Genomic DNA, 12,375 nt, shown 5'->3' on the forward strand with positions numbered 1-12,375 from the left:
TAAGTAAGTACTTCCATGTGGACAAAATAATTTTTCTATAAAATGATGTATGAAATTTTATTAAGCTAATTAATTTAAGGATATATATATAGACTTCTTGTAATGCTGAATTATTGATTATTACGAGAAATATTCCGGCATGTTTCTGTTAATTTGGATATATTATACTTTTAGAATTATCATACTACCGTATTATGAATATCTTTCTGTATAAACTGCACCATCAATCAATATAATCATATAGAGGAACATGTTTATAGATACGACACGATTAGATAAAAACATGAACCCGTAGATCACGTAGATCCAAACAGAAATACAGTACAGTGTTGCAAAACCTATGCAACATGTGGGATCAAAGCTAATCACCTGTTCAATGGCAAGATCTTCAAGGATTACTCAATTCATCAACGGAATTGGACCGCGGACCTAAGAAGCTTAATTGGTCGCACGACCGTTAGAAGGATATGCGACCCTGAGTATTCTCAGTCACAAAGTGAAACGACGCTAATTAATAAAATCCCGTGACCGATAGATGGTTGTCGCTTGCAGTGATTTCTCACTCGCAAAACTGCGACGCGCAGAGTAATAAATACGTCATCCAGCATCGATAGACGGCTTGGACCTTCTAGCGCTAAAGAGAACATATCGTTGACACTGATCAGCAAGAGTAATCAATGACTATAGTATAATAGTAATTGATAATTGACTTACTTTCAAAGAAACCTAGACGGCGAAGAAAATCACGTATTCACACTGAAATGCTTATATGTATCACACGTCAAGTATTCTCAGCTCGAAATAATAAGACCGACTGGTAGGAAAAGGCATGGAGAAATTTTATAGAACCTCATTTGGTGAGGTGCCATTCAGTCTACGAAGGGTTTTATAGCAAAGTCATAACCTGTGTGCGATCTTCAATAGGGGGAGCTTAGGGTTAGACAGAACTGTCGTAGGATCATGGTGAATGAGCACGTTCGGTCAGCGATCCATCATGTCACAGGAATGTTTACTAGGGGATGATCAATGAAAATTGGGAATGACAAGTAACTCGATATTCAACTTCACACGGTTCTTAGAAACAGTGTCGAGAAGATCTGTTGAATATTTTACAGAAAATAAGTAGCGCAACTTGTATATATATATATTACACACATTTTGTGTGTATCGAGATGTGTTTCGAGAGTTTTTAAGTGAAAGATGTTTCACTTTTGTAAAGTGAAAACGTCCGATGTACCATGTATTGATTTTATAAATATTGTATCTCTCATGCAACCCTATGGTATATTAACCCTTTGCACTCGAGTGGTGACTCTGAGACACCATTAAAAAAAATTATTACATCACGCTCCAAGATAATTTTTATATTATAAAAGTCTGGACGTAAAAAATTGTTAAAAGTGTAATCGTTGTACGAGTCGCAAGACTATAAATTTCATATGCATGAAATGCACTTTGTCGTATAAAATGGAAGTACCGTAAGTGAGAAAAATTAATTAAAATTTACAGTTAAAATGGCTTCGAGTGCAAAGGATTAATCCATTTAGAAATAAATACTACCTTTTAAGGGTTTAACCCATAAAAGGGTTAAATTTATTACTTATACGAGATTCAGTCAAGGGCTAAATTTTGTTAAACTACATGATATTTGAACAAATGGTTGAAAGAAAATGGTTTTCATACATCAAGTAGTTTACAAACAATTTAGGTAGCACGTTTAATCACCCATTAAATCCTATCGCAGTTGCAACACGAATATACTCTAGCTTGTAGCACGTTCGAAATTTCTTCTTGTTTCGTCGTCGTGATTCTGTTAGATTTCCTCGATGCTCCCCAATCGATGACCTGAAAGAACGTCGCCGAGAAGGGGAGAAAAATGCTGGGCCGTCCTGTAACGGAGTCCTCAATGACAATGGCATTTATTTCAACTGTTTCCAACATAAATACGTGAATCTTGTTTTTTTTTTTTTACCGAGTAGATAGAAAAAAGGAATCGAACCGAAGCGCACTTGCCCACGGGGGAGAGAAATGGTTCACCTGACAATACTGTTAGAAATCAAGCGAGAAATTAAAACAAGTATACTTCTATGTACATGTACATGAACGCAGTGCATCAGGCATTTACATTCGTCGCGATTCTTTTATGTTCTCCGTTTTAGCATATCTCAGCGAGACCTCGGAAACTCGTGTACAACTTTTCTATTACAAGCGTCAACCGAGACTCGGTTATTATTCACACTCATACACATGCATGCACGCACGCCGCCTTACCATACAAAAGTCGCGTAGGAAAATATAAACAAAATTCAACTGTATCTCTCTTTGTTTATCTCGAAATCTTGTTATTTTCTTGTGTTCTTGTTTCTTTTTCATTTTCTTTTCTCTTTTTTTTTGTTCTCAGACTTTTGGGTTCGAAACAGTCGCGCGTCTCTTTGAAGGTCTCCTAAGTTTTCTAGCTTCGCGTCTCGCGCAATTAAGATTTATTTCCACCTCGTATATATATATACTTTTTTTACTTATATATCTATATATAGATATTCTTTTTTTGACATTTCATGTGCTGCTTTTATTCATTTTTTTGTTGTTGTTGTTGTTCTTGTCGTCGTCGTCGTCATTTAGCTCACTATACTTGCTCGCACGCTCGCGTCCTCGCATTCACGTTTCTCCTATATTGTTAGATCGACTATCCGCGTTTTTATTCTCCGTTTAATAAAATAGAACAATTTCGATTCTCTAGAATAAAATATTCTCTTCATCTTTGTCTTCTGTGTTTGTGTATTCTCGCTCCCATACTTTAAGTCATCCGCGCGCATCCTTAACCACATAAACTATACATACAGATCCGCGTGTGTTCCGTTTAAACGCTAACTATCGCAGTTCACCACCGTCGTCGTCGCCGCCGCGAACAAGTAGATACAAATGGCAATTAATCGAGTACCGCAACGCGACGGTGTTGGATCGACGAAATGCTCGTGTCTCCTCTTGAACAGAGAAATCTGTCGAGAAAATGTCAGTGTCCGGAGCATCGGTGATAAAGAGAGTGATATAGTCAGAGTGATAGATAAATAGATAGATAGGTAGATAAATAGATAGATAAAGAAATAGAAAGAGAAATAGATAGAGAAGATACCACCACCGTCGAACGCAGAAAACGCGAACCTTTCGTCCATCCGTTACACGACGATCGCACGCTTACAACCTAGATAATCTTTACACGGCGGCTCGACTAGCTCGAACGGTATACACTTATGTGTCTTAGAAAATTGTCTCACCGAGTCTCGAATTCCCGAATCTGCCAGAACAGAGCGAATCGCGCTTCGGATGTCTTATCCCGAAGGACACGTCGTCTATTATTCTCAAGCAACCGTGTAACTCTCCCGAACGCGCCTCAATTCCATGAAGAGATTTCAAGAACAAAGAAGTGTCGGTGCGAGATATATGGGCATCTGTCTCATCTTTTCGAGACCCTTCTGTCTTTACGAATCAAGAGTATGCACAAAATCTGTTCGGAACGACGAAATGTCCGAGGATGTAGAGCTACAGCGTCGAATTTATACGCGGTCTCGACAGCTTGCTAAATTAAGGTCTACGAGGCTAGAAAATGATGGTTAACAATTCTTTCTTGCAACGGAATGCGCGAGATTGGAATCTGCAGTCTTCGGCATTTATGTTCGCTACTTTAATAGTCCACCACTCGCTGGTAATGTTTCACAGATCATAAAATAATTTAGCAAACAAAATTTACGAATTTTTTTATTATTATGCCATGTACTATGACTTTAGATACCTACGATTATAAAATTAGCTCGAAATTTTAATAAATGCTCTAACAGATATACCAAAATCGATCAAACATCCACTAATTATATTGAAATAAATCCACGTTAGCATGTTAAAAATATCAAAATCTAACGTTAAGAATCATTTAAATCTGTTCTCTACCGGAAGTTACTTTTCGACTAATTCAATAGATTCAAATACATAAATTCATTCAATAATCTCTTACAAAAGCATTTTTACTATCTAAAACCTTGCATTTTAATATCCCTATTGCATTAAAGGTAGTGGTTTAGTTTACATATTTTGTTTCAAACTCGTGTTTTATACACTGTTCTTATACAAATGTCTTTGACGCATTACTCTGCGGCTTTTATTAAGTTAGCTTGTGGAATTTAATAGAGCAAAGTTCTGTTTATGAAAATACCAACATCCGACCATGTGTCGGAAACTGCAAATTTCTACATTGTTCATTCCATTACAAATATGAATTTTTAAATAACAATTTTCTAGCCTCCTAAACGAGAATCTTCACTTAGGAGAATCCCTCCCTCTTACAGAAAGTCATCTCGTCCACGAGGGAGAATTTTAGCAAATGATTTCATCATCGCCAATTCCCCAGCTGAATTTATTCGTCGAACAACAGTTTCGCAACAGACTGCACGAGTAGTCGAATTAAAATTTCACTACGACGCTGAAAATCGACATGATCGTGTGAAATATTTCGTGGAGCCATTTAGTCTATGCATATAATCTACGCATCGATCCATACTCTAGATTCTAGATATGATTCCTTCGGGCCGGAATTTCATTCCGTTTTTATTCATTTTCGAATAATCGCCGAGCGAAGGAGGGAGGTGGGGCGATTACGGGTAAATTCGACCGGGTCGTATAAAAAAAACGATCGAGGACACCGACATTTCCTTAGATCTATTCCTAGTCTACGTATTTACAAATCTACAAGCGAACATGCCTCCTCTACGTTGTCTACGCGTAAGCTGCTTCTCACAGAACGGAAGCGTCGAGGATAAGTCAGTGTAAAGTGATCCCCAGGGAAACGACAAAAATACCATGGAAATATACAGAGACCGTGCATGGTGTGCACGATCGATACTTGCTGGAGAAGGCAAGATCATCGTTGCCATATCAATCTAACGACGAATTAGAAACTCGAATATCGTCGTGCGACTAACGATCACTGTACAAACGGAGGTCGCGATCTATCGGAGACCGATGGTTGCATCCGTAGAGACCCCAGGACGGGAATCATCGCGTGTACTTGAACTCGCACGCCGTCACACGCATAAGTACTTTTATCGCCGTCGCCGAAATCACATGGCCGATTGTTGTAACTGCAGTTTGTACTAAGATCGTGCCTCGTCCCGTTGCGAGCAGCAAATATTCCTGCTCTCGGTATAATAATCGCAGGAACCAAAAGGACAAGAGCCTCGCCTTGGTAAAACAGCCAGGGAGTCATTTTACAGTCTCGAGTCAACACGATTCGTATCTTTCCTTTCGACAGAAAAGTTCCCCGAATTCGGAGAAAGCAAGCCTACAGTGACACGAAAAAGCAATACGATGCTTGCTTTTGCGATTTTCAACTAGTGAAGTATTTGCAACTTATCTGGGTATGTTCTGTTGATTATGTTTCAAATGAGGTTTCCATTCGCATTGAATAAGAAAGAATTATATAGGGACAGCATAGTAATGAATATTTCTAATGTGTTATTTTATTTTAATAAAATAGAGGATAAACAGTATGAAACAGTGTTGAGTCTGGAAGATAATCAAAAAGTTGATTTAGCTTCACACTGTGAATTTACACTGTTTCGTTACAAAATTCATTTTACTCCCAGAGTTATTAAACCAATATCAGAGTAATAGTATTGTAATACCATTGTAATATCATTGTAACAACATTAAATGTACTTTCAATTTATACTAGTAATCAAATCGGTAAAAATTGTATTTGGAGTAAAGAGGAACATTAAAGATTATATCGATGCAATTGAAAAATAATTCAACAAGGTTGACGCAGTTTACAGTAGATTAAGCACGTGAAAATACTCGAATGCTCTAAAATCGTTGATCTTAAACATTTACATCCTTACCATATTTTGTGGTGTAGTGTAGCACTTATTTTAAAACATTAAAAATAAACCACTAAACAGAAAGTATTCAAATATTTTTCGTAAAATTCGTCTTTCTAATAAATCTACTCTGAACACTGCATAGGTCATTAGATTATTTTCTCAAAACTTACCCATTTTCGCAAATACCATATTGTTTTCAATATTCTCATTTGAAATACAAAATTCACTAATCGAAAACCGCAAAAACAATCGTTCACATACTTCCGTGTGCCACTATAATTAAAAGGCCTTAACGCTAACGAGTTCCACATCGTTTAATCCTGCGACGAATCAAATCAACTCGCGGGAGCTTGAATCGCCCTCTGGATACAGGTGCGATCATCGATAAATCATATCGAGATATTATCGCCGTCTCAAAATATGATCAATGAAGAAATGCACCTCATATAAACTGCAATGCATAAGTTGCGCAAAAATATTGAAAATCTATTTATTTTCATTTGATTTCATTGCAGACAGCGCTCGTATTTGATCTCGATGGAGCGATCAATAATTGTACATAACAATATTGATTCAAATTTTTTCATAAAAGAAAAAAATATCCCAAATTTGAAATGTATTAATACCAGAAGTTTTGATTTTTATTGTACAAAATAAAGCTACTTCGATTACATAAATTCATTTTAACACTAACTAAAAAACGCTGATGTGTATTACTTTATAAAAACAACAAAATAAAAAGAATTTTTCTTTATTTTTATTAGAATGTATGCTTGAATTAAGAAATTTATTCCATCATTTCCTATGAAAGGGTTTTCATAGTTTCGGCAACTTTAAAATAAGTAGTTATATAGTGTTAAGTATGCCCTCTTTATACATTATGTGCCAAAACTATAGTCGGTTTCCTTACAATCTAATAAATTGAATCGTTGTCTATCTTAACTGATTAATTCGCTATGATGATATTAGAAAAAACACAGGTAATTTATCTGTAATCGATAATCGCACCTCTACCTATCAGTCGATAATTTGGGAACAGTCACGCATAGCCCACAAACAGGTTGTGTGTAGCACCTTGTCTCTTATCACCAGCGACACAATGCTTGGTTTCTCTTGCATTGTTGAGAAATAAAACGAGAAGGACGCCCGCTCGCGTCGCAGTCGATCAATCGTTCCAGATCCTACGAAAAACCAAATACAGAGGCCGCTCGACAGTGGTTACTTTTTGTACGCGTGGTGCGTGATTGATTGCCGGATTGCGCAAGTGTCCGAAGCCCCAAGTTCGCTCACTTCTCGAGCAGCCACCGCAAAGACCGCGAAAAAATCGGAGGGACACGAGCAGGCGATTCTTAATCTAAGTACATATACTGTATCCCTGTGTGTTTGCGTTGAACGTCAGAGTATTGGAATTTCCTCTCGCTCGCCTTTCTTCCTCGCTATCGGACGATAGTATTATTTAAACACTGTTCTAACGACTAACAATTAGAGGCGAGTGTCCTTTGTCGTTTAGATATCTTTATGTACAACATCCATATAATAGACTCTATGCATGTATATTATATACACAGTCGATAAAACATTCTTGATCAAGAGTCCGCGTAGATTCTCTCGCGTCGTCGTAATGCCGCTCGGTATACTTATTGCATCTCTCCTATATAGAATCATTAATACACGCGTCCTTGCTCTCCGGCGATCCGCGATCCGCGATCCGCGATCGGCGATCGATCACGGGACAGAGAGTGGTCTTTCATTTTTTTTGAATTCTGTTACACAAGGCACAAGCCTCCTTCTGTACCGCGTTCGACTCGAATTTCGGCAACTTGTCGCCCCGATCCGCGTGTCATATATAAAACTATCACAATACCAGATTCGTCTGATATACACCTGCTCGAACAATGATGCAACTCGCCATTGCACGTGTCTGATGGGACGCTCGAGAATAGCTCGCTCACAAATCTCTCGCTGCAACCTACTAATCCGCAACAATAAACCGAGACGTTCGGAAAACTATGTTCTATCGATATAAAACTCACCTGTGAACGAAAGATTAAGCTTGAACGATATGAAAGACGCAAGATTCTATTAATCAACAACCGTGGACACGAATCCCGATTTATGTCATGCGCACGCCCAAAGCTCGGTTAAATGCAAATCAACATCCGTAACAATGTGTGATCATAGAGAGAGAGAACAGAAATAGAAAATAAGGCGTCCCGTTCACTGCGACCATAAATAATGCTTGTGCCTTGTGGTTGAAACTCGCAAGGTTTGTTAAAGTGCAATCAGAATTGTATGTTCTGACAGCTAATCACGTTTGTAAATTACAAATGTACGGCTTGCTCGTTTCACGCAGTATTTCCCGCACCGAAATCGTTCAGCCATCATATCATTCGCCAAGTTAACAGTAAGTTTCGACTTGTGACGGTGTTTCATAGTTATTTTACAGTATTGGATTAGATTGCTGACGACAATTAAGTAACACTCGTTAGCTTAATCGTCAGCTTTAGCTGTTCTCAAACAACCCCGGGTCGCGTGGTCAAGAGGTGCGTGGTGGGATCGTAGTGACCGGCCAAATAGTAAATGTCGTTATTGTCGTAGATCGTTAGGTACCTATGATCATCAGGTTCTTTACCTAACTTATCCGTGTATTCCTCCAGTGGTAACACCTCGCATTTATGAGAGATTGTCTGAACATCGTTCTCATCTATGTGCGGGGACTCGAACAGCGCGCCCTGAACAGTTACAAAGTTGCGTTACTTGACAATTAGTGGTAACAGAGTGCAATTAACGGTTTCTGTGATAATAGAGCTATCATACTCGTCTATGTGACAAGTTCTAAATATTTTGTTTTTTGACTGTTGAGAATTTTTATCTTGCAGTTTCAAAACTATTTTGATTCTAGAGTCTCGAATTTCTAAAACTCTTCTGTTCTGAACCGTTTTAATAAGCTTCCAACAAAGGGTTATGTTATGTCCACACTGAAGTGACAAGAACTAATTCTGTGTTGATCTTACAATAGGAAATAGCGCAAAGAACAAATTTTCTTCAGTCGTCTTTAGCATCCTAAACAAACTAACTTGCTTCTGAACAATTTGTTGCTAGCAATAAATGTAGTTTTGAAACCGAAACAAACTCCAAATACCACTCAAACTCTGTTCCTTCAGTGTGGACAAAATGTTTCTGTTAGTTTTCCTTGCATGTTCAGTAAAGGAGTTATTTCTTCAATCATACAGTAACAAATTAATTACTATAGAATGAGCAAACTCTTCGCTCAGATCAACTCTTGTGTACTATGTGTGTGTATAAAAAGGACAATTCTTACCGGATATTTTAAGTTTGTCGGACATCCCTCTGTCTCCTCGGGATGATAGAACCACTTGATCTTGACGATCATGTTGGAACTGGCAGTTTCCCACATGGATTCAATACGTCCGATGTACGGTCTGTCCGGTCTGCCGGTCGATAAAAATACTGCACTGTCGCCAATTTCAATAGTCTCGTTTCCACGCTTAATAGCCTTGAAGAATTGCTTCTTAGCCCTCCCTTTAGCGCCAGGTCGCCTATATCCTTTCCCAGCCCATCCCCATAGCTGTCTAGCTGGCAAGAAGGCAGCCATTTTACTGCGATTTTCAACCGATCCCTGCCGCTCCCGAACCTTTGTCTTCTTCTCAGATTTCTTCGGTTTCTCATGTTTCTTCTCACGAGCAGATCTTCTTACATTGTCAGGGGTAGCGTCCATGACCTCTTCTTGGGGAATGGTCTCCTCTTCAACCTCTTCAACCTCTTCAACCTCTTCAACCTCTTCAACCTCTTCAACCTCTTCGTCCTTTTCAACAGTTGACATTGCTGCCTCTTTCACAACCTCTTCTTCACTTTTTTGACTACAGCAACTTTCTCCGCCACTAAAAAATAGATAAAGACATTTTGTAAACTCTAAGAATGAAAATGATACTATCGTTTAACCGGAGACGATGATCTTTAATCTCAAACTCTTCAGTCATAATCCAACGTATGTCTTGTACTGATAGATTAATTTCTTAAAAGCAGGAAAAATACTGAGTGGATTCTGTCTACAAAAATAGGATAGTAAATAATGCAGAATAAATAGGACAATATGAATACAAAATACATGGCACAAACATCAAGAAAAGAAGAGGTAGAAAGAAAAGTAAATAGTACGATTTAATAAATACACAAACCTTATATGGCTTCCGTCGCTATGGCTGCTGCTGTGATGGCTATGCTTGTGCTTGTGCTTTCGATGTTTCCTATGCTTGTGTTTCCTATGTTCATCGCAGCATTTGTGCTTTCTGTGCTTCTTCTTGCCTTCCTGAGCTTCTTGTAACCTTTTCAGTTTGTCTCTCCTCCTCTTTTTCATACGCTTCCTCTCGCGATATTCCTCTAGATCTTTCGAATCTACATCGTCAGATTTATGTCGTTCCAGTGTCTGACCATCAGACGAAGAGACGTATGATGATGTTGTGGAGGTGACGATTTGAGCCGTATGGTTTGCACTCAACAATGTTGGGGCTTGCGTAGTACTTGACGGACGTTTGTCCTCCGTAGACACGGATGTCTGCCTTCGACGCTTGCCCAGAGACAACAACGGATTCGGATCGTATTCTGGAATTCAATATCAAATTAGTTTTATTTATTATTAAACAGTGACGCACACAAAATACAGTATAAAAAGACAGTAAAGCTGTATATACACGTATCACGGAATCGCGCACCAAAGCCGTGTTTGTTATATTATAATTCTGTATCGTTATCTATAATCGTGATCGTAATCTGTGTGTCCACGTTCGTCACGTTCTGTCACGTCCCCTGCGAGCGCGTCCTTTTATTGGCACGCTGGTTGACTGTTATGAACGTTCTTTTCGAATTTGTCCGTTTCGTTCGACCAACGTCAAACGCCCGCCAATTAACCTAGTAGCGTCGCGATGTGTGGATCGCGATTGTTTTGCACGCACGTACACGTTCGTCGCGTGAGATTAACGCACGGGAATCCACAAGCACCAATCAGCTGTTATGATTTCGGAGGTCGCTCCGAAATCGTAACGCGCTCGCGGATTCTCCGATCATCAATCCTCAACTCTTACAATTATATTACTCCGGATACAGATTTTTGAAATATTTCATCTCATTTGGATATCGTACTCTTAACAATCCTATCGAACTTCTACTCAGACTGTCTAAGGAAAGAAAATTATTACATTATATATATAAAATTATTAAATTATTATATTATGTAAATGAAAAGAAAATTATAAGAAAATTATAATATTATAATATATATATATATATTATAATTTTCTTATAATTTTCTTTTCATTTTCATTACACAGAATCTCGATGTTTTTGCAATAGTTCTTTAACAATTTTCTTTTTCAATATGGTATGGATTCATAATAAGATTGACAATCTTAAAGGCATCATGAATCAACAAAATTACAAGACCATTACTTTGCAAAAAAGTTTTCTAAGATAACATCTAAAGATCGTCAAGAATTTTCATCTTCTTTCATGAACGGAAATGTTTACTTTCACAAAGGTACCCTGTTTTCTTACCACAGATGGATCTTCCTAAAAATTAACTCGCACAGCAAATTTCATTTGAAATCTAAGAAGTCCCAGGATACAGTTGCAGAATTAAATAAATAAATGTAGAGTTCAGGCATGCTCACCAACAACAGGGTAATCAGGTTGCAGTAACCTGATGTCGTCTAAGGCAATTCTGCCGCTGTCTCCGTCATCGAACTCTACGCTGACGAACTTTTCGTCGAGCTCTGGATCCGGCTCCGTTGGTTCAACGGAGGTGCCCGGATACAGACACCGATATTGCTGGCTCCAATAGGCGCAGAGTCTCGTGCCAGGCGGCAACTCTTTCGTAGAAGCGGGACAGACTTCTACGATCTGCAATCGGTAAAAACGTGCGAAGTTATTCAAGTGAATACCAACTAATGAAAACTAATGAAACAAGTTAATGAAATGACGCTGGTTTACCGCGTCTTGTAGAATTTCCTCCCTGGAATGGATATGAGGCCTGTTGCCTCGTTCACCGTCTAGCGTGATAGCATAAACGTCGGGAGCCTGAACAGCGCTGAGCCTTCCTGCATAGAAGAGCCCGCCCATCGCAGTAAGGACCCTCAGCTGATCAATGGCCAAATGAGACGACGTTAATTTACAATTGTTAACGACTTCCGTCTTCTCAGGTTTTTCCGTCTTCTCGGGTTTCTCAGCCTTCGCGGCTTTCGCGCATTCCTTGCACTCTTTGCATTCGACCGATTTTCGACGTTTCGATTCCTTTTTCTCGCGGTCGCTTGATTTGTGTCGCGACGGCGACGACGAGCTCGACTTTCGCTTCTTCTTCTTCGACTTCTCATGTCTGCTTCGTTCCTCGGTCTCTATGATCTGTGTTGTCTCCACCGGAACCTCCTGAAGCGATAATGTTAGTAGGCCATGAAAAGATGCGTCAAGTAAGGTACTACAAACTGTTATTCGT

General features: G+C 38.8%; 1 protein-coding gene across 4 annotated transcripts in view; it reads right to left on the reverse strand.

Annotated features, from left to right (window-relative positions):
- Window positions 1-1,892: 1,892 nt before the first annotated feature.
- Window positions 1,893-12,375, reverse strand: part of wge (BAH domain and coiled-coil containing protein winged eye) — a 178,124-nt gene continuing 167,641 nt past the window's right edge. For all 4 annotated transcript variants that reach the window (XM_076522941.1, XM_076522940.1, XM_076522938.1 and 1 more), the window contains 5 exons: window positions 11,877-12,308; window positions 11,558-11,786; window positions 10,070-10,493; window positions 9,193-9,772; window positions 1,893-8,602 (listed from right to left, as the gene is read on the reverse strand). In XM_076522941.1, the coding sequence (XP_076379056.1) occupies window positions 8,384-8,602; window positions 9,193-9,772; window positions 10,070-10,493; window positions 11,558-11,786; window positions 11,877-12,308 (1,884 nt within the window). In that variant the 3' untranslated portion in view covers window positions 1,893-8,383. The remainder of the gene's footprint in view (window positions 8,603-9,192; window positions 9,773-10,069; window positions 10,494-11,557; window positions 11,787-11,876; window positions 12,309-12,375) is intronic.

Source organism: Megalopta genalis, chromosome 6 (genome assembly GCF_051020955.1).
Source record: "Megalopta genalis isolate 19385.01 chromosome 6, iyMegGena1_principal, whole genome shotgun sequence".
NCBI classification, from domain to species: domain Eukaryota; kingdom Metazoa; phylum Arthropoda; class Insecta; order Hymenoptera; family Halictidae; genus Megalopta; species Megalopta genalis.